This window comes from Phocoena phocoena, chromosome 6 (genome assembly GCF_963924675.1).
Source record: "Phocoena phocoena chromosome 6, mPhoPho1.1, whole genome shotgun sequence".
NCBI lineage: Eukaryota > Metazoa > Chordata > Mammalia > Artiodactyla > Phocoenidae > Phocoena > Phocoena phocoena.
Genome location: NC_089224.1, coordinates 106,473,654 through 106,498,227, shown reverse-complemented (window position 1 = coordinate 106,498,227; position 24,574 = coordinate 106,473,654). Strand labels below are relative to the sequence as shown.

The following is a 24,574-nucleotide window of genomic DNA, read 5'->3' as shown; positions in this document are numbered from 1 at the left end:
CCGACCCCCATGCGCACCCCATAACGTCTGTGTGACCTTGTCCGTCCTGAAAGGTCACAGGCCACGCATGGCCCTGCTTCACCGCCTGCAGCCAGAGCAGGTCCCGGCAAAGGCATTCCACATAGGCTCGCTGGCGCCACCCTGTGCGGGACCCCAAGCAAAGGCAGTCTGTAAGCGGACGGCCGCCTCAATTTTGAGCAACATTGACCTGGGGCTCCATGCACATGTATATTTCTGGTGTGGTAGCCAGACATTCTTTTTCCTAAGTTTACCCCCACCCCCCAAAATCTACAGATGACAATCACGTTGGTTTTTATGATTTACTGAAAATCAAAGACAAAAGGGGACTTTTTTGTCTTGTTTTTGCTATGACAGGTTTAGAAATTTGTTGTACTACATTGATTCAATTTTCCTGGATTTCAGCCATCTTTCAATAATGCAACCTGCTTCTGCAAGCTGGGTACACAACAGAAAACCCAGAGGAACTGAGAATACTGAAATGGTTCTACCATTTCCATCTTTGAGACAAATGTGCCTCTCAGAGGAGAGCTGGCTGCAAGCATGTGACCGCTTAACAACCGTCTACATGTGATAGACGACACACATGCTAACACTGTCTTATGAAAGTGGGGAGACCACCGGCAGATCTGACCTCTAGCTTGATTCCATTATCTCAACTCTCTTTCTTCGGAGTTGCCACATGTGCTCCAATCCTGGGTTTCTTTCTTTTTTATTAGGAAAACATCCAAACTCTTTCGAAACAGGCTGCCAAGTGGGGTCTGGCTATCAAGCACAAGGGAATGTACCGTGATCCTTCCTCTAAATCACGAAGAGCCTCTGACATTTCCCCAAACTCCTACTGGTGGCAAATAATAAAACAGAAGGAGGAAAAACCAACTCTGCACCCACACCCCAACCTCTACCTTCTTTACGCCATGACATTCTAAAAAAAAATGAAGCAGAATTGATTGTTCCGTGCATCATGTAAAACCTTCTGTCTTATTACTTTAAGTAATATACACATTAAAAGTGAGTTTCTTTTTCTCAGAATAAACTTGAATGAAATGAAAGTATTTTTCTCAGAGGGTCACCCCACACCTAGGTCCCTCCTGTTCCTGGAACACAAACCCTAATGGGGATGGGAAACCCTGGGTCCAGTGAGTGATGACCCAGGCCCCCCACCTGTCCCACTCTGGGAAGCTTGCTTACCTCTTTTTCAATTTCTGCCAGAGATTTGATGGTGATTCCCAAGAGATCAAAGGGCTGCATCTGAAAATACAGATCAAGTCATCCTTTTAAACGGCTGGAAAAATGCTTCTTCACATTTGCTCTTATTCACAATTGTGACACTTCAAACCCCCTTGTGATCTGGCGTTTTCTCCACTCCTTTTCCATGGAAACCATCAGTGTGACTAGAGTGACGAGTGAGGGTAAATGGACCAGTAGCAGGAGCAGACTCAGAAAACCTGGCCGTCACCGGGGTCCCTTCTGGTGGGGACCCCGGCCTAGGCACCTGTCTACAGCACCCGGGGGGGTGGGTCACGGCTCTCCTGAAAGACCATGACTGTCACCAATAATTTCTGCCTCTTGTCTCTCCCTGCCCACAGGAAAAGCCAGTGTGCTCTTTCTGCAGCCGGGGGAATGGAGGTGCCCACGGCTTCCCCACACCGCCCTGACATCCGCGTCTGTGTGCTGGAACGGGTCTAAGGAACTCCACGAGGCAGGCAGCCAATCTTCTGCCTGGGACTCCTTGGCATCAGAGAAGGAGCTGGAGGGAATTCCAGGTCTTTGAAAATGCAAGGTAAATGAAGTAACTGCCCATCAACTGTTGTTTAAGAAGTCAGTGGTGGTGGAAAATGGTAACACTGCATTTTAATGGGTATTTCTGTAACTTCATAGAGATGGGGACCTTTCTTTAAAAACGCTGGCTTTTCCAGACAGCGTGAAAAATCAAATGCACACGGCAACAAGAGTCAGCTGGAGGCCCAGAGAAGCCTGGGCTGAAATAATGCACGGTGAGGGGTGGAGGGAACCTGGTCTCTGAGGTCCCTGGTCCGAGTCCCCTCAGGGATCATCAGTGGTCTGTATTCCCGAGGGGTACCAGCCCAGCCTTCTGCAGCCCAGGCCGGCAGCTGGCAGCCGGGGATGAACAGGTGAAACCTGAGAATCTCTGACAAAACCCCGGGGCCTTCGGTTCTGAACTGCAGCCCGGAGGCGGGGGATTTCCTGGGAGGGGTGGTAGAAAGAGGCCGGCTCTGAGCCCAAGGACCCGGATTCTAACTGGGCTCAGTGCCCCTTCGTGATGCGGCAGCCGCAGGTTAATCACGCGAGCATTTCCTCTCCGGTTACAAAGCATTGCGGGCGGGCCCTGCCGGCTGGGCTGCTGAGATTAAACGCAGAAGCGCAGGGAAGCGCTTGCACTGGGCTTGGCCCGAATCCGCCTGCCCGAGCACTTGCTGAGTCGGCAGAGCCCGATCTTGGGACAGGGCCACCGAATTAGGCACTCAGCTCCTGGGGCTGCTCTGCCAGTAGCCACAAAACAGTTTGGCTTTCTCCTGCTGCCAGCCCGAGTGGTGCGAGAGCGGGGCTGCCTGCCTGAGCGGCCCGGGATCCAGCAGAGGTCCAGCTGTCGTATCATTAGGCTCTAACTGCCCCACTAAACTTTCCTGATTGGAGCCGGTGTGCAGGACAGAACAGCCTCTCCGAGGGAGTGGGCGGGAGAGGCGCCAGCATCTCCATGGCAACGCGGCCAAGTGGAGTCAGCTGAAGTTACTCATGCTCCGTAGGTCAAGTCACGAGCGTTTTTCAAGATCAAGCTGCTTACCAGAAGGGTTCAGAGAAGGCCTATTATATTTCATGAAAATGGAAACTCCAGTGCAGGTCAAATCGCGAGCTGGGTGGTTTTAAGCTGGGTCCAAGAAAAACACTGAAGGATTCTTTAGCTGGTGCCTAAACTAGGGCCTTCATGTTTATTAGCTACTCAAAGCAAACTTCTGCAGAAAGGATTTTAAAAAGCCCAGAAAGCAGTCTACTGAGCCAGCATGGACCAGGCCTGCACAGCTGAGGGAGGGCCACTGCCACACTGGGGGACAGGCACCACCGGAGAGAGGGCACAGGGGTGCCAGGGGGGGCCCGCAAAGCTGTGCATGCTGGGTGCCTCTCACGATCTGGGTTCTGGCCTTCAGACCCAGCTAGCTCACTCAATCCCTCTGTCACTAAAGATGGGTCAAGGGCCCAGCCTGGCCTCAGTTGCCTCACGTGTATCATAGGGTCCGTGCTAGCCTGCAGTGGGTGGGAGACCCACAGCCGCAGGGCACCCTGCACTAGCGGGCCCAGCCCTGCCACTCCGATGCCTGCGATTTAGAGCAGAGAACGTGGTCATCACGGAATGCGGCAATGACAATGGGGAAGTGAGGCAGCTTTCTTTCTGCTAGACAGTGACTTTGTTAAATAAAGAATAACAGAAATTAGTAAGGTGAGCTTGGAAAGCAAGAACATTTACAGCCGGTGAAGTTCAGTACAATTTACCATCACATTTGAATCAAAAAGTCTTGGCTGTGTCTGCGTCTGAGTATGTCTGCTAGTCTGTCTCGCTCCCTCCCCACCCTCATCCCTTCTTTCACTTCTCAAGCACCCACTACGGGCAGCACTAGCTGAAGGGGCCCCGGGAGGAACACGACCCACTTCCGGCTCTCAGGCAGCCCTGCTGTAGGCTGCAGGGCTGAGCTTCCAGAGGCGGGGAGAACACAAGGACAGCAGTGATTCTGGCAGGGGAAGGGGAGTGGGGCAGAAGGGGAGGGCGATCGTGCTTAAAACTTACACTTTCTGGAACACAAGAAAACTTCTCTGAAATCATAAATGGCACACCATCCATTGCTGCAAAAGAAGAAAAAAAGAGAGGAAATGGCATTGCAGACACCACTAATGTTCAGCACCTTGAGATACTGACACAGACACTACAGGCCGGTCAGGGCTGGAGCCGGCCGACACGTGCACAGGTGAGTGGGGCCGAGGGCAATGGGTGCCCAGGTACCATTCCTGCTCCCGGGAAGGACACACACCTGGTGAGCGAGGCAGACGCACCGCCGAAGTGCAGACGAGCTGTGAGAGCAGGGAAGGGTCCAGAGCCCACCCGGGGTCCAGCCTGTAAGCGGTGGGAGCCACCGAAGGGCTGGTGGCAGGACAGAGGCGCACGAGGGCTGAGGGGACACTGCCGGGCTCAGCGAGGAGGTGGGCAGTAAGCGTGTTCCTGAGATGTCCTTCCAGCTGAGCCTGATCACAGCCAGGCTGTCAGGCTCCCGGGAAAGGTCCAGGTTGGAGGAAGGAGTGGTTCTGGAGTCAGACAGCTGGGTTTGGACCCTGGCCACGGCTTTGGGTGTTGGGGGTCCGCCTGCCGATGCAGGGGACACGGGTTCGTGCCCCGGTCTGGGAAGATCCCACATGCCGCGGAGCGGCTGGGCCCGTGAGCCATGGCCGCTGAGCCTGCGCGTCCCGACCCTGTGCTCCGCGACGGGAGGGGCCACAGCAGTGGGAGGCCCGCGTACCGCAAAACAAACAAACAAACAAACAAACAAACAAAACCCGGCACGGCCTGCGGAGGAGTAGGTGTGAGCGGGCTGTGTGTGAGGCTCCGCCTCCGGCGCCCAGGTGCTCGGCAGGCGGGGCTGCGCGGCCACCATCGCCGGCTCCTGGTCCGCTTTCCTGGGCTGAATCGCGGCTCCCCTGTCTCCTCAGTGTTAACAGGACACCGAAGGGGCGGGAATGGGTCCCCAGCAAAGGAAAACGGGGCGGGGGTGTGTGTTCATTGGTTCAGTTCCTTTCCCACAGCCCCGCGCCCACCGAGTCCCGAGGTCATCGCTGTCACATCACGACCGGGAGCTGCCTCCCCGAGCGCGCCCTCTCCCGGGAGGGGCGGAATAATGACGTCAGTGTGGAAACCTCGGCACACGGAGGAGCACTTCGCACTGGACGGAGCGTGACGCCGGTACCCCGCAGCGTGAAGGCCAGGCAGCCGCGGGCCGTGGGGCGGGTGGACGCTTCTCCTGGGGCCCGGCTTCGCCCTCAGGTCTGAGCAGAGGCCAAACCAGGCCTCCCTGGTCCCAGCCACTGGCGTGGCGTGGAGCGTCACGCCGAGGGCAGTGGTTTTCTGGTAAATTGTGGTCACAGGAAGAAACGGAGTGATGAGTTCCCTGGGAAGCGATCATCTCTGCCTCCCCCGACATCTAAGATGGGGCCCTCTCTGGTACACAAGTGGTGGACAATTTTTTTTCAGTCCTAAGAAATAAGAGTCACAGAAGCAGAAAGAAGGAAATAAGAGAAAGAAAAGAAAGCTGGGACAAAGCCTCTCTGATCAGTAAGATGAGCCACATGTCTCATTTTAAGCTACATTCACAATTTCTGGGAAGATAAAAATGGAAACTTCTCTGGTAAGTTTGAGGAAAAAAGCAATAGCACAGCTGGCCGCAGCTGCTGCGCTGGAAACCTCCTCCTCTCCCGGGAAGCCTGCTTGGCCACGGGGCTCTGACAGAGACGTCTGTGGTCAGAGACCTCACATCACGGAGGCCCTGCAACCTGCCCTCACTGCCTGGAAGAGGACCAGCTAAGCACTGGGGACAGTGTGACAGCTCCCTAGAAAGGCAGGGGAAAGCCCACGGTAACCTTAACACAGTACAGCACACACGCAAATATACTAATGAAATCTGAGCACCTATGCTCACTTACAGCTGGGAAAACCCATCCCTGAACAGATGATCCCTGAAAGGCCACGACGCCTTCTAGAAAGAGCAGGACCAGGCCCACCCAGGACCCAAGGAGAGGCCAAGCTCCCTTCCCAGAAGTTGCCACCGTGCCCTCAACGTGGCTGGGAGTCAAGGCTCACCCCATGCGGCACTCTGACCCCAGCCCCCCTTCAAAAGCCACGGAGGCAGGAAAGCATGCAGCACTGACAGCATTTCGGATCACTCACAGATTGGGGGTCAGAGCCCACACAGGCGCCAAGCAGTGACTCCTGTCTTTGGCCCTTCCATGAGGTATACATGAAATTTCTGAGAGCAAACCTGCTTCTTCCACACCAGGACCTTTCACGGTTTTGACAACATTACCAGTCCCTCCCCAAGTGTCTAGCTGGCCCTTCTACCAGCTCCTTCCCATCAGACCGACGGGCCAGGAGATGGGCTTGTGTGCAAACAGCCCCATCAGACCCATCATGGTCTTTTCGAAGCCACTCTTTCCTTGGCCATCCCCCTCACCGTTAAGGCACCGCCCCCATCCTGGCCACCCCAAGTCAGGCGCTAGAAGCCACAGCCTACTTTACTTCTTCTTCAGATTCTCAAAGCCCCCTGTTGTCACCTGCCCTGGCCCTGTCACTCTCTGCTCTCTGCACATGTGTCTGCACACACGCACCACTTTCCCAGCTTCTCTCTGCCCAGGAGACAGACGGCAGGGCCCAGGGCGGAGCTCCCTTCCTGCGCTCGGGAAGCAATCCGACCCAACGCTGGAGAGCGGCTTCCAGTGAGCGCATCTTTGGCCACATCACTAAGCGGAGAACCCTGCTCGTTCATTCACTAGGCTTTCTGCCTTTGGTGTTTAAAGACCTCCTTAGTGTCTGGGGGTTTCTGGTAAGATATGGTGAAGATCTCCGTTCTCCCTGGTGACAGCTGTTTCCATCCAAATGTCAACACATGTTCAGAGAACCGGTGTTCTGACAAGGTGGTAAGTAAGTGACCTGCAAAGGCCCGACTACCCCGGGAAATGAGAGACCTGGGGAGCACTGGGCGAAACTGAGGAAGGCTAGTGACCCCTGCCCAGTGTGAGGCTGGCAGTCAAGCCTGCATACAAAGGGAAGAGACAGGAGGATTTCCAAGGTGGGGTGCTTACGGCCCCTCCGCACAGGATGCCCCTCCCCTTCACCCTACGTCCACCCACCGCCATCCCTCTGGGATCCGCTCAGAGTGGCCCCCTGGGTGCCTAGCCAGGGCCGCATCTCCTTTCTCGGCTGAGGGTCCTGGCCATCCACGTGTGAGTCACCTCTGCATTCCTGTCCCAGCACAGGGGTTTCCTGGGGTGCTCAGCACCCCCCATAATGGGGCTCCAGCCTGGGGACATTTGGAGAGAACAAAGGGAATACGCCTTCCCGAGACTGTCTGCGAAGCAAGAGGCAGCAGTGAGGGTGGCCCTCCAGACTGTGGGGCTGATGCCCTCCTGACAGGGTTTAGCAGCAGAGGAGATGGCGTGGAGATGCACTCGGACCTAATCCGACCTCAAGGGAAGCTGGGAAGGGAGAGAGATGCGAACTCGGGGATAAGTTACCACTTTATCTTAGAGTTCAGGACGAAAAGATGGGCACAGCCAGATGCTCCTTGTATCCTAGACAGCAGGCTTTATCTTAGAGTTCAGGACAAAAAGATGGGCACAGCCAGATGCTCCTTGTATCCTAGACAGCAGGCTTTAACAATCTTGGAAGAAAAGAGTCCATAGGATCCCAGGGGCTGAAGCTCCTGAACGGGAGCTGGCTCAAGAGAACAGTCGCCATGGTGACACGCCCCGAGTCCCTGGGAAGGGGAGCCAGTGAGAGTCTGCGAAACAGATGATATGCCAACCAAGTTCCACTTATTTAAAAAATCGAATATAGCCAGGATTATGGTAGGCTGAGACGAACATGGATTTCAGCAAAGCACCTGACAAGCTTCCCCTGTTACCCATATGGACAAGATGGATAAATACAGCTGGACAATGTTAAGGGTAGGAGAATCCATAACTGGCTGGACTAGACGTTCAAGAAGCTGATTAATAAATTGATGTTGACCTCAAGTGACCTCCCTGGAGGGTGCCCAGGGCGCTATCAATTACTCTAATGAAGACACGCATAGTGGGCTTATCCACTATGTGGCTGATGAGGACAGTCTACAAACTGGATAACAGAAGACCAATAAAGATCTCAAAAAGCTGGAGTCACGGGCTAAATTTAACAGATGGAATTTACTAAAGGTCAGTGCTAAGTCCTGTACTTTAAGTCCAAAACACCAACTGCGTTAGATGGAATGAAAGAGATGTTCATGCTGGAATAACAGCAGAAGACATGAAAAAAGACTGGTCTGTAGTTGAACAAGTCAACAGCGTGGCTTGACTGTTTAGAAAGGGGGAGGGATGGCACTGTAAGGGACAGTGCAGCAGTCCTGGTGCCAGGGTGAGGGAGCTGCCACCTTGGTCTGCTCTGGGCTCAAGGGAGGGGTTCAGTGCTGGGACCGCACTCTCAGAGGGTCGTCCTGGGCAGCCTGCCAGATGTTGAGGGACCTGAAGCCAGCCCACAGGAGGGAAGGGGAGAAAGCCGTCAGACCTGCTGCTCCAGGAAGGCCTGATCCCGTCCACTTTTGTTCATCATTGCACCCCACCTGGTACCCGAGAGCCCAGCGCCATGCCTGGCACATGGGAAGTGCAGCAAGATGGGGTTTGGTCCAGATACGAGAGGCCTTGAAGGTGAATGTGGTCAAATGTCTGCACATGTTCTCAGAGCTGTCACAGGAAGAGGGGCTAGAGAGATGGGGCATGATTCAGAGGGGGGGGACCCTGCCCTCCTCGGGGAAAGGCAGAAGGCAGGACCAGCAGAACCGGCTGCAAAGGTCCAGGTGGACGGCCGCTGGGAGGGATTTTATGTGTTGGTAGAAAGCTGATCTGTGGGACTGCTAAATCCCCTTCTAATCCCATGACATCCATTTCTCTTCTCCTTATCTGGGCAGCCTTTCCATATCTCAAGATATCTAGAGGTATGCCAAACATAATTCTTAAAATCAATGGCACACATTTTTCAGGCATTCCAAAAGAAGTTCACAGATCATTTCCATCCGGGCTCCTTGTGGGGAGCCATGTTTACTTCCTTCCTTCCTTGTTTCCCGAGCTGAGGCCAGCGTTTCGTCCTCACCGTGATCCTCCTTCTAGCCTTCAGCCTGCTGCCGAGTCCTACTCCGAGTGACGTGCAGTGGAGGGGCTGGAGGGAGAGCCGTGACGAGGGGGCAGCTCTCATGGAGCCACTGCTCAGGGGGTATGTGTGCGCCCCCCAACCGGCCCTCCCAGTCAGCCTGGGGTTCTACAGGGTTCTCACATGGACACGGCCTGACCGATCCACGGTCACAACTCAGAAGCAGGACACAGGAGTCTGTCTTTTCCTCACTGGCGCCAAAGGCGGCATTCCCGGGACCCAGAGCAGTCCGCTCTCCAGGCTCCTCGGCTCCCTTAAACCTTGGCTGGAACAGAACTTCTCCCCTAGCCCAGTTCTAGGCTAGAAAGAGAGAAAAGGAAAGGAAACCACATTTACTGACCACATACTAGAGAGCGAATGTGCACCAAATAACGTAACCCTCAAAATGATCACGTGCAAGTTACATTTAAGGAAACCGAGGCTGCAGGAGTTACGACGACGTAGCTTGATGGGGCCAGGATTCAAGTCCAGAGCCGTGGGTGTGGCGCTGCCATGGGTGTGGCAGGGAGGAGGGGTCTGAATTCCAGGGGGCAGCACGTGTGGCGAGAGGCAGTCTCACCTCTCTGAGCCTTGGCCGCCCTGCCTGCAAAGCAGGGACGACACAGCCAGCTGTCCTAGGAGGTACTGTGAGGGCTGGAAGGGGCCCACAGCCAACGTGGGCTTCTGCTACAGTCCACAGCCCCGTGCCAGGCAGGCTCCCTTTCAGGACCAGGACAGTGCTTTCTTCACCGTCTTCCTTTCTTTTCCTTTTTCTATTTTATTTTTTGGTGGCAGTTTTAACAAAACGCTGATCCTCTGCACCAAGCGAGCGGCGCAGAGCAGATGAAAGCGAGGATGTGCCGTGGGCTCCGTGGCGCAATTAGCATTCTCCTAAACAAACGAGCTTCAGCAGAGCTGTAATTAAGCAGGCCTGTAATTAAGTATATGCCCTTTATCATAACGATCATGCTGAAAAATGGCATGATGCATGGAACTCTGTTATTAATGCTGTAATCCCAAACTGAAGTGCGAGTACGTAGAAATCAGTGTGTCAGGCCTGTCACCAGAGTGTTTGTAAAATACATTAAAGAAAAAAGCCGGGAAACAATGAGCTCATTCAACTGTTCTTTTTACAATCAGGCTCTACAAGTCAAGAGGATTGTGAATGCTTACAGAATCTGCAACGTTTAAACAAATAAAGCTCTAATCTGCTACTGTATCAATACCACCCCCTATTCTAAAGAAGAAAAGGAGGGGGGGTGATTTTTTTTTTTCCCCCCAACTGACCGGGATACCTGCCTTTGCTTTCCTAGGGGAAGAAGTCCAATTTGCGTGCCGTATCTGTTTGGACATAAAATTGGATTTCGGCTTTTGCACAGACAGCTCTGCCATGAATCTCTAGGAACGCTGCCTGGTAAGGGGATGGGGTCACAGCTCCTGCGTACAGCAGCTACTGTGTAACTGTACTTGCCAAGGCAATCCCTCAGAGCCTTCCCTTGATTCTCCCTTCCAAATGCACACCCCTGGACTTCTGAGGGCTCAGGACAAACCCACCGCTGACCAGCTCCCAAAGGCACCGGGCCAGGACCAGCCCATCACCTTGGTCAGGCCTGCCGATTCCTTCCTCAACGAGGAAATACTCCGATCGACACATGCGTTAATTTCAACGCACTTGATAAAGAGATTCGTAAAGTCATGCGGTAAGAAACTGTAAACTTTTTAAAAAGACTCCATTACTAGCATCTCAATTGTTGTCTGCTTCCAGTTGCCACGTGGTGTTAAGTGAGCTTGGTCATGGTTCCTCAGAAGTCCTTGCAGAGATGAGGGCGAACAACGTGGCTTGCTGGCAGGCAGTCATTTTCAGAATAAAATTGAATGCAGTTGGAATGGTAGGAGACCTGTAATTCTGTGGGCCTGCTTGGGGCTCAGCGCTGTAAATAATCAGTAACCTGGCCCTTTCTTCTCCCCTTTCCTGCGGCCTTTCAAAGGTTCTTTACAATTTGTGATGGGAAAAATGCCAGCAACTCTAGATCTCAAGGCCATTTCTCAAAACTCATTTGTAAACCAAAACACCAAGCCCGGTTCGGCTTTCCTGGTGATTTCACTTTGGGGATATTCCTTGGAAGACATTGGTAGATGCCCCAGAGCTGTCTGCTAGGTGACATTCCAACTGAGTTTACACAAGGCCCACAACTTCCTTCTAGATCCCCAGAGTAATCTGTTTTGCCACGTTATTCATAAGCCAAACGGAGTGATTTATCAGCCACGGCAAGAGCCTCCCGAGTCCCACGCATGAGGTGGCTCCGAGGAAGGAAAGAGGGGCCTTACGCGCGTGAGCACCCTGGGGCCTGGGCAAGTCACTTAGCCTCCGCGTCTGCCTGTCCTCAGTGAAGGGGGACAGCCACGGCCGCTCCGCAGCATGGCCGATGGGAAGAAACCAGAAGGGGCCAGGGGCACACCAAGCAGCCCACTGCTTCTTCCGAGGAGCGAGTTCAGGTCAGGCCCTCTGCCCCATCTCTGACTTAGGACAAGCGTTCAATCTCTCTGTGCCTGATTCTTTGACTGCAGAAGGAAGGAAATCATACCTGGATTGCTGGGAAGTTTAAATGAGATAAACGCATAAGGCTCAGCAGGTCATGGAAGCAACCTAAATGCCCATCGACAGACGATTGGATAAAGAAGATGTGGTGCACATATACAAAGGAATATTGCTCAGCCATAAAAAGGAACGAAACTGGGACATTGTTGAGACGTGGATGGACCTAGAGACTGTTATACAGAGTGAAGTAAGTCAGAAAGAGAAAAACAAATATCGTGTATTAACGCATATATGTGGAATCTAGAAAAATGGTACAGATGAACCGGTTTGCAAGGCAGAAATAGAGACACAGATGTAGAGAACGAACGTATGGACACCAAGGGGGGAAACTGGGGGTGGGATGAACTGGGAGATTGGGATTGACATATATACACTAATATGCATAAAATAGATAAGTAATAAGAACCTGCTGTATAAAAAATAAATAAAAATTTTTAAAAAAGCATAAGGCTCAGGTACAAACTAACTGCTCAGCAACTGTCATCATCGCGGCACTAGAGGAAAAGCCCTTCCAAGGTAGACCTTTTTCTTCTCCCTGCTTTTACATAAAAACACAAGCGCATCCACATTAAATTATGTAACCCGAGGCTGTAACTCCTGATCCAAAGGCTTTTGGAGGTGCGGAAGCAAAGCCTACCCAGGAGGGCTTCCCTTGGTGTCCGGACCATGGCTCTCCTGGCATCTGCCATCCCTTGAGCTGTCATAGGTCAAGCTCAACGGCAGGAGCAGGGCCCAAGCTGGGCCCAGGTGCTAAATGTCCCCTGGAAAAGAGCCCCCAAAGCAAAGAGAAGAAAACTGCCCCCGGGCATCAGGAGGCTAATTCACCAGGTTAGTCAGAACCACCGTACTCTTCAAATAAAGGCGCCTTCACACCATAAACGAATATTCTCTGAGGTTCTATTTCGCATGGTAATTAGGAAGCCCTCCCCCCCATTTCTCTGGACACCCCCCCCCCGCCAGGCCTCCAAAACACGGAGCACCTGACACCTTCCACGTCCCCACATCCTGGGAGGAAGCTGAGGGCCCTCCAGCCCTCCTACACCCCTCCTTCTGGAGTAACCGCCCAGGGGGCCCCATGGGCTTTGTAGCAGGACGCCTCGTGGGTCTCTGCTGGGAGGTGGGAGCCCACAGAGGCTGGGCCACGTGCCCCACAGGGACTCTAGATATATGAAGGAGAACATCCTCACTCTGCTACAGAAATGCATTTTAAAACTTTATGAGCACTTAATGGCTTGGGGCAGAGACCAACTGCATTTTGCTCAAAGTAAAGATAAAATCCAATTAAGTGAGACTTTTCCTTGTTGGCTGTTGAGGGGCTCCTGGGTAAGTCACCATCACTATGTGTTCACACCTGCTTCCCCAGTGCACACGCACAGAAACTCCTCGGTGAGCTCAAGACCAACAAAAAGGGCTTTGGGTGTGCAGAATAAAAAGCTGAACCGAGGGGCCAACACAGGGCTATTGCCACCAGGCACATTCCTGGGGAGGCAGGCATGGTCTAAACGCACTGTCCTCCTGCGACTGAGGCAAAGCCTTGATGGGGACGGGACAGGCCTGGGCAGGGGACGGGACAGGCCTGGGCAGGGGACGGGACAGGCCTGGGCAGGGCTCAGGCCCCAGTGCAGGAAGATGCACTTTCATTTCCAGAGCTCTTTTCACCTTCTCAAAACCAACTAATATATTTTTAAGTTTTATTTTTTTTAACCCCTCAAAAAATGAATACATTCTCTAAAGAAACAATTCCAATAGTCCAGCTACGTTAAGCACCCCTTGACTCCTTTTGGAGTTGGTTTTCCTTTCCAAAAGGAAAAACAGAAATGTCACAGTGAAGAAACCGGGCACACAGCGCTTCAACCACGTGATCCCAGCTAATTTTACCAATGCTGGGTCATGCCAACATCACGGACCTCCTGATATGATGCACTGAGAATAAATACGTGTTGAATAAATAACAGTGACGAGAACTGTTCTGGGAGTCAGGGGGCCCACGTGTAGGCCAGTCAGGTCTCAATGTCCTCATCTGTGAGTGGACGGCTTGGGCCACATCAGCCACTCGGCTGGGGCTCATCTGGCAACTTTAAAAAATTATTACTGCTGCCTGTTGTTCCTCCCCCAGAGGTGCTGATTTACTTGGTCTGAGGGTGGACTCTGGGCTCCCAGGTGAGAATGTGTGCAGCGAGGTCTGTACAGCCGTGGGCCATCAGATGATCTCAAAAATCCCTCCCAAGCAGCCGCACAGCACAGGGAGATCAGCTCGGTGCTTTGTGACCAGCTAGAGGGGTGGGATAGGGAAGGTGGGAGGGAGGGAGACGAGACGCAAGAGGGAAGAGATATGGGGACATATGTATATGTATAACTGATTCACTTTGTTATAAAGCAGAAACTAACACACCATTGTAAAGCAATTATACTCCAATAAAGATGTTAAAAAAAAAAAAAAACCCTCCCAACCGTGACATTCTCAGTCTCACAAACCACAACAATCACCGTCAGTATTAAATACGCATTGGTGATTTGAGACCCGGATTTAAACCTCAGAAGATACAACGTACAAAATCCACCACGGTTGGCCCATCTTAGGTAACGTGATTTCTCTAGCCCTCCTCTAGATTCTACTCAAACAGCCTTCTCAAAAGCAACGGTCAGGAAGAGTTATAGCAGATTCTGGGCCAGATGCCTCCCCTCCCCACCCCTGGAGTCAAAGGGCAAGGAGAGAAGGTGTCCCAGGGCGTCCAGGTGTCTACAGCCAGCGCTGACCCACGCTCCAGAGAGCACTGCACCAGGGGCGTCCGTCCAGGGAACAGCGTCAGGGCACTTACACACGTGCCCTCTTAAACCTCCCAGCAGCCCCGTGGGTGTCGCCATCCCCACTCTGCCAAAGGGACCTGAAGCCCAGGAGATGGGGTGTGGTCAGGGCCGCAAAGCTGGTACAGAAAGGAAGCTTTTCCAATCCACTGTCTTCCCACCACTTGAGGAAGAGGTGGGAACACCTCCCTACGTGGCATGAAGGAGTCATCCAAGGATGGAAGCAGAAAGGTATAATCGAGAAGGGCGAACATGTGAACGGAAGGTACGCAGAGCTGGAAGGTGTTAAGAAGCCAGCATGCGCGGGTCTTCATGGTGTCTTCTGGGCTCTCGCCTCAGTGGCCCAGACAGACATACCTGCCCCAGGGATCTTTGGAGTTGGCTTTCAATGCAGGTCTCCTTAGGCTATTCTCTTACTTAAAATCTTCAACTGTTTCCTCAGGTTTAAGGGGTGATGTCCAAATGCCTCAGCCCAGGCCCTCACAGGCTGACCCCAACCTAGCTTTGTGGTCTAGCTGCCCTCCCACCCTGGCTCCCCACACCTTGGGATCTAGCTACGCCAACCTCCTCACCATTTCCTGACCAAGCCATGCATTCTGTATGTGATATGCCCTTCTCCTTGCTGTGTGCTCGGCCTGGAGAGCCCACTCCTGCCCGTGAACCCCCCAAACCAGCTGAAAGTTACCCATGTGGGTCACCTTCCGAGCTGTCACTCACTGGAGTCAGTGGCCTTGCTCCCACTGCCACTCTGCTGCAATCATCCATCCCAATGCCTTTCCCCAGATGACAAGCTCCAGGCTAGCCCAGGGCCTGCAAGGATGAGGCGATGGACAGATAAATGGTGCAAGGCCACCTTTCCGAAGAAAGCTGTGTTTCGAGATGGGAATTCTCTAGGACTCTGTGGAACAGAGACGTTCTAACTCCTTTTCTTCCGATTCCTTGATCAATGAATAAGCTTTTAATTACTTGTCTGTTTGCCCAAGTACTTTAACAATAGGATAGTAGGTTTGAGCATCACACAAACTGGAAAGGTATAACCTCGTTATAAATTTTAAGATTTGAAAAAAAAGACTGCCCACAGGTTAAAGGAAAATGGTACAAAATGTGACACTCTGGTACCACAGCACAGAGATCTTCTGATCGTGATCAGTGGGGTCACATTCCCCAGGGCCTGGGCGCCCCTGAGTGAATGGGAGAACTTAGGATGAGTGCCCCGGAGCCAAGGCCCTGAGCCCTGGGGTCGGGGGTGGGCCCTGGAGGGGCAGCCACCACGGGAGGCCCCAGGCTTCATCCTCCCCAAGATGCCCAGTGATTCCAAAAGCCCCGCCACAGTGACAGACAGACATGGACCAAATGAAGAGCGACCTGCTACGGGAAGTCTCACGACAGTCGAAATCCGACCTATGTTTACGTAAGACTGCACTGCCTGTGCGCCTTCCAACCAGGTTGTAGCTTTATAATAAAACTTAATTTGAAAAGAAAAAAACCCCCATTTCTACACCTTGTATTTTTCTCAAACACTGAACTTCCCAATTCAAAACCAAAGGCCTGGGCTTCCTCCCCTTCATGTAGCTAGACCTGCAGCATCTGTGAGGAGGGTGGTGCCCACAGAGGGTGCGCAATGACAGGAGACGACAGAATTACCACCTGTAGTTGGGACAGGGCACAGGCGGGCACACTGACCGACGCAGAGGTGCCTTTCCAATCAGCAGAACGTTCGAGGGACTTTTCCCCGGGAAACAGCTTCTCGGGAAAACAGTACATCCCATTTCCAAAATTCAGCTCCAGTGGACAAGCTCCCTGGACCACGGTAATGTGAGGAAAACGAGCAGCCACAGACAGAACTGACGCCTCGGCTGACACCCGATTTGATGTGGAATACTGGGGCGTGGGCTCCCTTCTATCTGGTTGCTGCGTCTCTGAAGTACCAGGCCACAAACTACCCAGATTTCAGATTTCATATTAACCTTTAAAGGGCATGTCACAGAAATGTATTCTCTAAATATTGGTTGTGAGCTCACTTTGTAAGTCTATCACGGAAAATAGGTGTGAGGCTGCCACCCATCTCTGACTACATCTGTCATGGGCATCTCCTGCCACCTGACAGTAATTCCAACTGAACCCAGCAGCCCCACAAACGAACAATTCAGCCATCCTCGCTAACCACAGTCTGAGCTCAACCTTAAGATTTAATAATACAGTCTGCTCACACTGCTCTCATTTCTAGAGCTGATGAACTTTCAGAGGCCACACGAGTTGAAATAATGAGTGCGGAGATGACAAAGAATTTTAATCCAAGGTTCTTTGAAATATCCAGTATAATAAGCACTTGTTCCTTTCTACAATGGGCATATAAAAGAGAAATCTAAATAATAATTGCTGTAATCATCTTGAAAAATATGCAGAGATTAATGGTGATTATGAAAATCTGTATAATTGTTCTCTGAAATCATCACTGATGAAGTGGTATCTTGAAATGGCCATAGCCGGAGAACTTTTAACACCGAACTCCATGTGGGCATGGAAACGTGACACTTCGGCTTTCTCCTCGTAAAATTATTACCCTGTGTTTACGAAATTGTTTTTCATCATTTCCAATACCCTGGCCTGCATTTTAACTCTTCATACCAGCGCCCTGAAAAGGTTCTAAGACGCCCTTAATGGGATGCATATGTCATTGTGGTTCAAAGCCCCAAGTTCAACTTGTTATTTATTCAAATAATTAATTACTCTTGTATCCATCGAGCAGTTTGTCATGACACATTAATGACTTGATAGACTTCTATGAACTGGTGAACACAGAACAGCAGAGCGTTTTTATCGTCATTTAATTTTAAAACGATCCTGTGTGAAATTATCTAGTCGTGAGTGATGGGAGCATAAAGAACAGACTCAGCAAAGCCCCTTTTGGATCATTGCTTTATTAATGGTAACGTCAGGGAAATGAAAAATGCTAACATTGTCATATTCCGCTGCTGGGGGGAGATGAATGGCTGGGGGAGAGGGTGAGGGTGCTGAGCGCTCACGCCAAGTGCACAGGCCCCTCCTGGCGCCAGGTGGGGCGGGGCTCACGCCTTGCACACCCAGAACTCCAGCTCGAGACACCACTTCCACGCCCAGGCTCCCTTTTGAGTTTATGGCGCTCGACGTCTATTACTTTTGTGTGTGTGGTATTTTTTTTTAACTTGAATTTTCCGCTAGTGATATAAAGCAGCCTCACGAAAACATTTCGCTTTATTGCTTTGAACATTAAACGTTATTAATCCAATAGAAAAACGTTAAAGATATTGCTGTCACCTTTAAATGTGAAATGATATTAGGCGCTAAAAAAATGCTGGGTTAGGAGAAAAGATGTTCCCTTAGTTTCTTTGGAGCTTTGAGATAACCGTGCTGGGCTGATGATAAGATAATATTTCTACAGGGCTCACAGCACAACATCTGCTTAAAAGAGATTTCATTTTTTTTTTTTTTATACAGTGAAAATTGTTTCTCAATTGTTTTAATTACAAACTTGGGAATCTATGCAAACTACTCTCCAGCAGTGTGATTCAATGACAATAGACCGCAATCCCTGAAAAGCCACAGCGCAGCCGGCGGGCGGGAATCGCGGGGGCTCTGCCTGCACGTGGCCGAGCCCGCGAGGGGACCATGGCAGAGGCAGCAGGCATTGTTCTGCCCTCTCGGAAAGAGAAGCAAGCAAGGGTGGATCTCTTCTTCCTTGCGAGCTTCCTGTTTCGTCTTCCCAATTCCGGTGAGTGGTGAGCGGCTCTACCACCCACCCTGGGGCCTGGAGCCACAGGGACCTGCCCCCTCCCTCACATCTGTCATCAGTTTCTTTAAATCCCAAAGAGGGCGGTCAGTGGTGGCAGCTCACGCTGAGTTGAACTGCTCTGTGCAAGCCCCGGTCTAGGTGCTTTCTGCGTACTGACCGAGTTCTCATGACAATCCCATGAGCTTATATATTATTATTATTTAGATCATCCTCCTCCTCCCCATTTTACGAGGAACATTCAGGCGAAGGGCGGGTAAGCAAGCTGCCCGAGAGCACATGGCCAGCAAGATGCAGAGGAGGAACTGAACCCGGAAGCCTGGCTCTTCCCCGCGACGCCACGGTGCCTCTTAATTCTACCCAGGGATCTCTCTGGAACCTGGCCCTCCTGCCCACCTCTGCTGCCCTGGACCCAGGGGGATGCCCACCCTTCTGACATTAGCTGCTTCGCTACCCCTGGCTCCCTCTAATCTCCCCTCTTACAGAAGTGGATGTGGAAAGAAACGGGGTCCAGGCAGTCGCTTCCACAGTACGTGGGAAGCGCAGCAAAGGCAGAGCACTGGGGGCGTACGACGGGGCAGCTGAAAACGCAGCTGATGTGAGTTGAAACAGGGGTGTTAGAGCTCCGAGGATAAACAAGTCAAGGGACGTGGGAAGGCCCAAGCCAGCAGTTCGGTGGCCTGTTTTGCCGAATGCCCTCCTTTTTCAGGTGGAGACACGTGGGTCAGAGTCTCAAGATTTTCACAGGGACATTTCAGGCCAGGTGGCCACAAAGCCAGAGCTCAAGCCCAGGTTGCCTGAGGCCCCAGGGCACCTCCGCCCAGCTCCCGCCTCGCTAGGCAGTGAGTGCCGGCGCCACCCGGCAGTCAGGGCCTCGTTTTGCTCTGTCAGGAGGTCTGAGCAGAGCCACAGCAAGCAACCGTGGCTCGGTGGAACTCTGCCAGGTTTAGAGGTTGTGAGGTGTATCACAGGTTCATCTGGGGGACCGCTAGGGGGCCCTCAAAGAGACAGAGCCGCTGAGATGGAGCTACATGAGATCACAGATGCCACAGGCAGGGGGAAAAACAGTGGTTTCAATAGGAACCCCAGATGGAAAGTCCAGGCAGGTAGTCTCAATCGTAGGGTCACTGCTTCTCATCCAGGGCACCTTCACTCAGGAAGCCGACCACGGGGGCCCTCTCTTTGGAGAGCAATCGCACCCTTCGAGATGACAAGTAGCACCGCCATGGGAGACATGCTGGTCCAGACCGGGGAGGCAGGGAGGGTGGGCATCAGTGAGCCCGGCCTTTGTTAGTGCTTTAAAGACGGTGCCTTCAGAGCTGGCCCCATACTCCAGAGGAGGCATCCTCTCTCTCCAAACCACAGGTTCTCGGACTTCCAGGTGTGTCAGAATGGCCAGGGATGCTCGTTAAAAATGTGAATCCCTAGCCCCAAACCTCCAGAGGTGGGCTCGGGAACTCAGGGACAGTGGCACCAGGAGAACTCCGCTCTGTGCTTAGAGCCAAAGAGCGCTTCGCTGAGGGTGTCATGGACCAAACGGCGACGAAGGTCTCATGGGTGCAGCTCCGTGAAGCTTTTCTGCACAAGCAGGGCTCTCTGTTATCTGTAAGGACTAACCACGGCAGGGAAGGCGGCACCGTAGCACCGGTCACAGCTGTCATTTGGTGAAAGCCTTGGACTTAGTGCCAGGCGCTCTGCTCCACCCTTTCCCTGTCACAACCCCGCCAGGCAGATGGGATCACCCTGTCCTACGTCTGCGAGAGGCAAGGGAGCCACGCTTCCAGTCGCAAGGGAAGCCAGCACCGTAACCCACGTCTGTCTAGCTCAGAAGGCCGGGTCACTCCTACAGCATCTGGAGTCAAGAAACACCCGTGCCAAAGGACAACCGGGGACTCTGCTCACTGATGGACTATGCACTCTGCTGTAAGCTAATCTCTCTCTCTCTCTCTCTAACTCAAACTACTCTTCACATTTTGAAGCTGAGGGACACATTTCTCACTTGTACCGGATTCTCGAGTTTCCTTCTTAAACCTTTCTGTGCTTCTCTGAGTGATGACTTCCAGCCACTTGAAAATCTGCCCTGGATTTTTTTTTTTTTTTTTTTTTGGTACGCAGGCCTCTCACTGTTGTGGCCTCTCCCATTTGCGGAGCACAGGCTCCGGACGCGCAGGCTCAGCGGCCATGGCTCACGGGCCCAGCCGCTCTGCGGCATGTGGGATCCTCCCGGACCGGGGCACGAAGCCGTGTCCCCTGCATCGGCAGGTGGACTCTCAACCACTGCGCCACCAGGGAAGCCCTGCCCTGGATTTTTTAAAGGGACCCTTTGGTCAGAACAAAGTGTGAAAGTCCACATTTCAATGGGAACAAAGAGCTCAAAAAGACACACCTAAGTGACTTCTCCACCAGGAGGCTTTCAGGGCTGCTGCAGTAACTTGGGAGGAAAAGCTGCATGCCAGGAGCAGGGAACCATCGAGAGAGGCAGGTCAGTAGGAAACCAGGGGCCTGTTCTTAAAAATACTTTCCTTAAAGCCCCAGGGGAAGGGGGATATTACATGAATTAAAAAAGAAAAAAAACGACCAGACCCCTCGGGGGAACACAAACCCTGCAGGTGGGCACAGCTCTAGGCCCGTGGGGAGGGAGGGCTCGGCCGGGCCTGGGAGCACTGACACCACAGTCCTGAGCAGCCCCGGTGGACGCCTTGCAACCGTCCTCTGGGCCGCATGCCCATGATTTTCTTTAGCCTAGTCTCCACCCTGTGCCCGTGAGGCTGACCCTATCCCAGTTTCACCACGACGACACCGGGCTCAGAGAGGTTTACTGGCTTGCTCAGTGCGACTCAGCGGGCCAGTAACAAAACCGGGTGTTGAATACGGGTCTCCCGACTGCTATGTAATCATTTATTGGGTCAGTGGAAAAACCATTTGAGCAGAGGCCTGGAACAGGTCCCAGAACCCAAAGTCAGAGGCTGCCTCTCGGTGAGAGGAAGTTCAGGGCTGCTGGTCTAGCGGCCCTGGGGGCTCCGAGGACACGGGTCATTAACAGTCTGCTCAGTCCTTACTGTGAAAGAGCTTCCAAACTGTCTTCTGACAGACACACTTTGAAAGCACACCTTTTTCACTTGTTTCTATTGTTTAGTTTTTGGCAGAAAGCAAAGCCGCGTGCTGACTGGGGCTCTTAGCTTGATGCCATCCAGGCTGTCGGACAAGGACCAACCTGTGATTTCATTTCCACGGAGGGTTGTGAAAACACCAGGTGGCTCTAACTGTTCTGCCTGGGGTCCCCAGTGGCCAGGGGTGAGGGGTGCCCCTCCAGCACACCTCCTCTCCCCTCTGGAGTGAGAGGTGACACTCCCCCATTTCTGGGGTCGTCTGCAGTGTGATCTTTACAAAGTACAGAAGGCAGAAAGGGGAGCTGTCCTTGCCCCTGAAACGGCCTCCCCCTCGGTACTCGGTATTCGTGGTGGCTGCTATTGGCGGAAACCCTGCAGGCCGTGACGTGAAGTAATCTGTCATTTTGCTAAAAGCACAACTGGAATTTTATGAGTGGGGCATCTGGCCAGCAAGTAAGCCCGTCAGACACTCAGCATCTGAATTTAGGTCCAACTGGGATACTTCCCACTTTCCTCCTGCAAAAGCAGCAACTATCTATCTATATTTATTTATTTTTGGCTGCGTTGGGTCTTCGTTGTTGCGCGCAGGCTTTCTCTAGTTGCGGCTAGCGGGGGCTACTCTTCGTTGCAGTGCGTGGGCTTCTCACTGTGGTGGCTTCTCTTGCTGTGGATCACGGGCTCTAGGCACGCGGGCTTCAGTAGTTGTGGATCACGGGCTCTAGAGCACAGGCTCAGTAGCTGCAGCACACGGGCTTAGTCGCTCCGCGGCATGTGGGATCTTCCCGGACCAGGGCTCAAACCCATGTCCCCTGCATTGGCAGGTGGATTCTTAACCACTGTACCACCAGGGAAGTCACCAAAGCAGTAACTTCCTTGAATTTTCTTTATTTAAAAAAATTGAGCCCCACAAAGAGCCACCTGCTGGTGCTGGTGCTGGTGCTGGAAGGGGGAGGGGGAGTCAAAAAGGCCTAAGAAAGTGAAGGGGCATCTCGGAGGGTGAGGAGAGGGGTCTGGGTTTAATCACAGAGTGGGCTGGGAGGTGGGGCAAGGGCACAGCTGGACTCCGGCGCAGCCAGGCGCTGACCAGGTGAGGACTGCTCACCAAGGGAAAGAGGGAGGAGCCTGGGTGAGACTGAAGAGCTGGTTGACCTGTGGTGTGAGGATATTCACAGAAAGTACAGATTCTCAAAGGCGGTTCAGGAGCTTTAAAGCAGGGACCCGGGAACACTTCCAAGACTAAAGGCAGCTTGAGAACTTTTGGAGGCCTTGTCTCTTGCGTATTTTACAAAGGGAAGTCGGAGAGGGAACTGTGGGCAGAGGAGGCTGCTGGTGATGGCATCACCACCTGGCTTCAGGGCTGAGGAGAAACACGTGGTGCAGGTGAAACTGGCCTCTGTTATAAGCAATCACCGTGCCAGACCCAATATCCCGGAGCAAAGGAAGCTTCCGGGTTCCATGTGGCCTAAGAACAACTGCTCCTTGGGCTCCACAGCTGTCTTTATTTTTATTTATTTATTGTTTTTTTGGGCCGTGCTGTGTAGCTTGCGGTATCTTAGTTCCCCGACCAGGGATTGAACCCAGGCCCTGGCAGTGAAATCGCCAAGTCCTAACCAGCGGACCACCAGGGAACTCCCTCGGCAGCTGTCTTTAGATTCACGCCATCATTTGGAACATGAGCTGGGGCACGGGAAGGGGCAAAATGGGAACCTGGGCCAAGTACACTGACAGCCTGATTAGCAAAAGCCTGGGTCTTGGCCCAATTCTTTTTTACATAAACAAAACCCACAGTTAAAATTATTATTAATGGTGATGTAATATATGGAGGAATTTACTTGAATGACAAAATTTATTTTAAAAACTTTATAAATGATGTCAGTTTTTATTCATAGAATCGTTAGTTCTAAAGGTTCACCAACACGCTTCACTTTTACATTACTAGATTTTGTGGGAGAAATTATGTGCTGAAGAGCTGTTTTTAAATTCGGGCATTTGGGAATGTCTTGGGGGATTGTCCCATCAAAACATTTATGGTCTAACTACTGTATTCAGATGAGATATTCAAGATGACCCATCAAAGTTCACTATCCTAGAATCACCCATGACAACAAAAACGCAACACGAAGCACTAGAAGCACAAAAATCCACCCTCACCCCAATTATTTCGTTGGGTCTTTGTGGGGCTAAAGCATGCAGGGGTTAAAATCAACCATGCCCACACACCCGGCCACCGCAAACTTGCCCCTACTCTTAGACGGGAAATCCCTTTGGCCATGACCAGGGCCATCACCCCTTTTGCCCATCACTGGACACTGTGGCTGTCTCAGTTACCGAGACCGGGGTTCATGGGAGGACCGAGAGCTGTGAACAGTGCCCAAATACAAAATATTTCTTCCAGTAATTAAAAAAAAAATCAATTTTGCCCCATGGGGCTCTAGCTGAACAGAAATCAGCCTGTGGGACGCTGGGAAGAGGCTGGGGCGACACGCTACGTGGTGGTGAGGTAGCTGGTATAACATTTAAGGGAACAAAGTGGGGCAGTCTCAGAACCTTTGTAGTTAAGAGAACCGAGGGGCAGACAAACACATTTTAACAGCCAAACTCCTCCTTTCACATATGTGCAAAACCTCTGGAATTTCATAGGAAAAAACTATTTCAAAAGGAATCTTTGAAGTCTGAAAATAAAAGCAGAGAGGCAACGTCTCGGTATAGAAAGATGGTTTCAAACTACTGAAGGCACCAAGGGAAGGCGCTAATGGGCAGTGAGTCGCACCAGATCAGAGCTACACGCTTGCATGTTTATCTCTGGATGCTTGCCTTGGCTGTACTGACTGCACCTCCTCCTGGCGTAGCTTTTCCGTGATGGGACAAGAGACGTTCGTTTTCTCTATCTCGCTTTGCCCTCTCGGGGCCTGGATGGTGACTGGGTTGGTAACGCTGATGATCCAGAGAGAAGGCTGGGCCAGGTGTGCACGTACGTGTGTACATGCGTGTGTGTGCGTATGCGCACACGTGTGTGGAAGAGAAAGTGGCACAGCGAGAAGAAAGAGACCAGTCGAGCCCCAAAGGTGTGACTACCGACCTCTTCCACGAAGCCCCGGGCACACACAGGGCCCGTGATGTTGGCAACCCAGTTCCTTCACAGTCCGCAGGGACAAACAGAAAACAGTCACGGAAATTTCCAACAGTAGCGTTGACAATAAAACTCCAAACTTGAGAACGTGGCAGGGGCAAATGCGGATGGCCCTCGGGGTGTCTCTGCTGCCCTGGCCAGGTCCCTGGCCGCCCCCACTCATCCCCCCGCCCCGCCGCTGCCAGCACCGTTCACGCACCAGGAAGTT

The 24,574-nt window shown here is 52.3% G+C and overlaps 1 protein-coding gene across 1 annotated transcript in view; it reads right to left on the bottom strand.

The window, feature by feature from the left end:
* The window catches only part of MVB12B (multivesicular body subunit 12B), a 177,044-nt gene that overhangs the window by 22,025 nt on the left and 130,445 nt on the right, over positions 1 to 24,574 (bottom strand). The window contains exons 8-9 of the mRNA XM_065879486.1: positions 3,821 to 3,876; positions 1,210 to 1,269 (exon numbers count right to left, since the gene is read on the bottom strand). Of these exons, the coding sequence (XP_065735558.1) occupies positions 1,210 to 1,269; positions 3,821 to 3,876 (116 nt within the window). The remainder of the gene's footprint in view (positions 1 to 1,209; positions 1,270 to 3,820; positions 3,877 to 24,574) is intronic.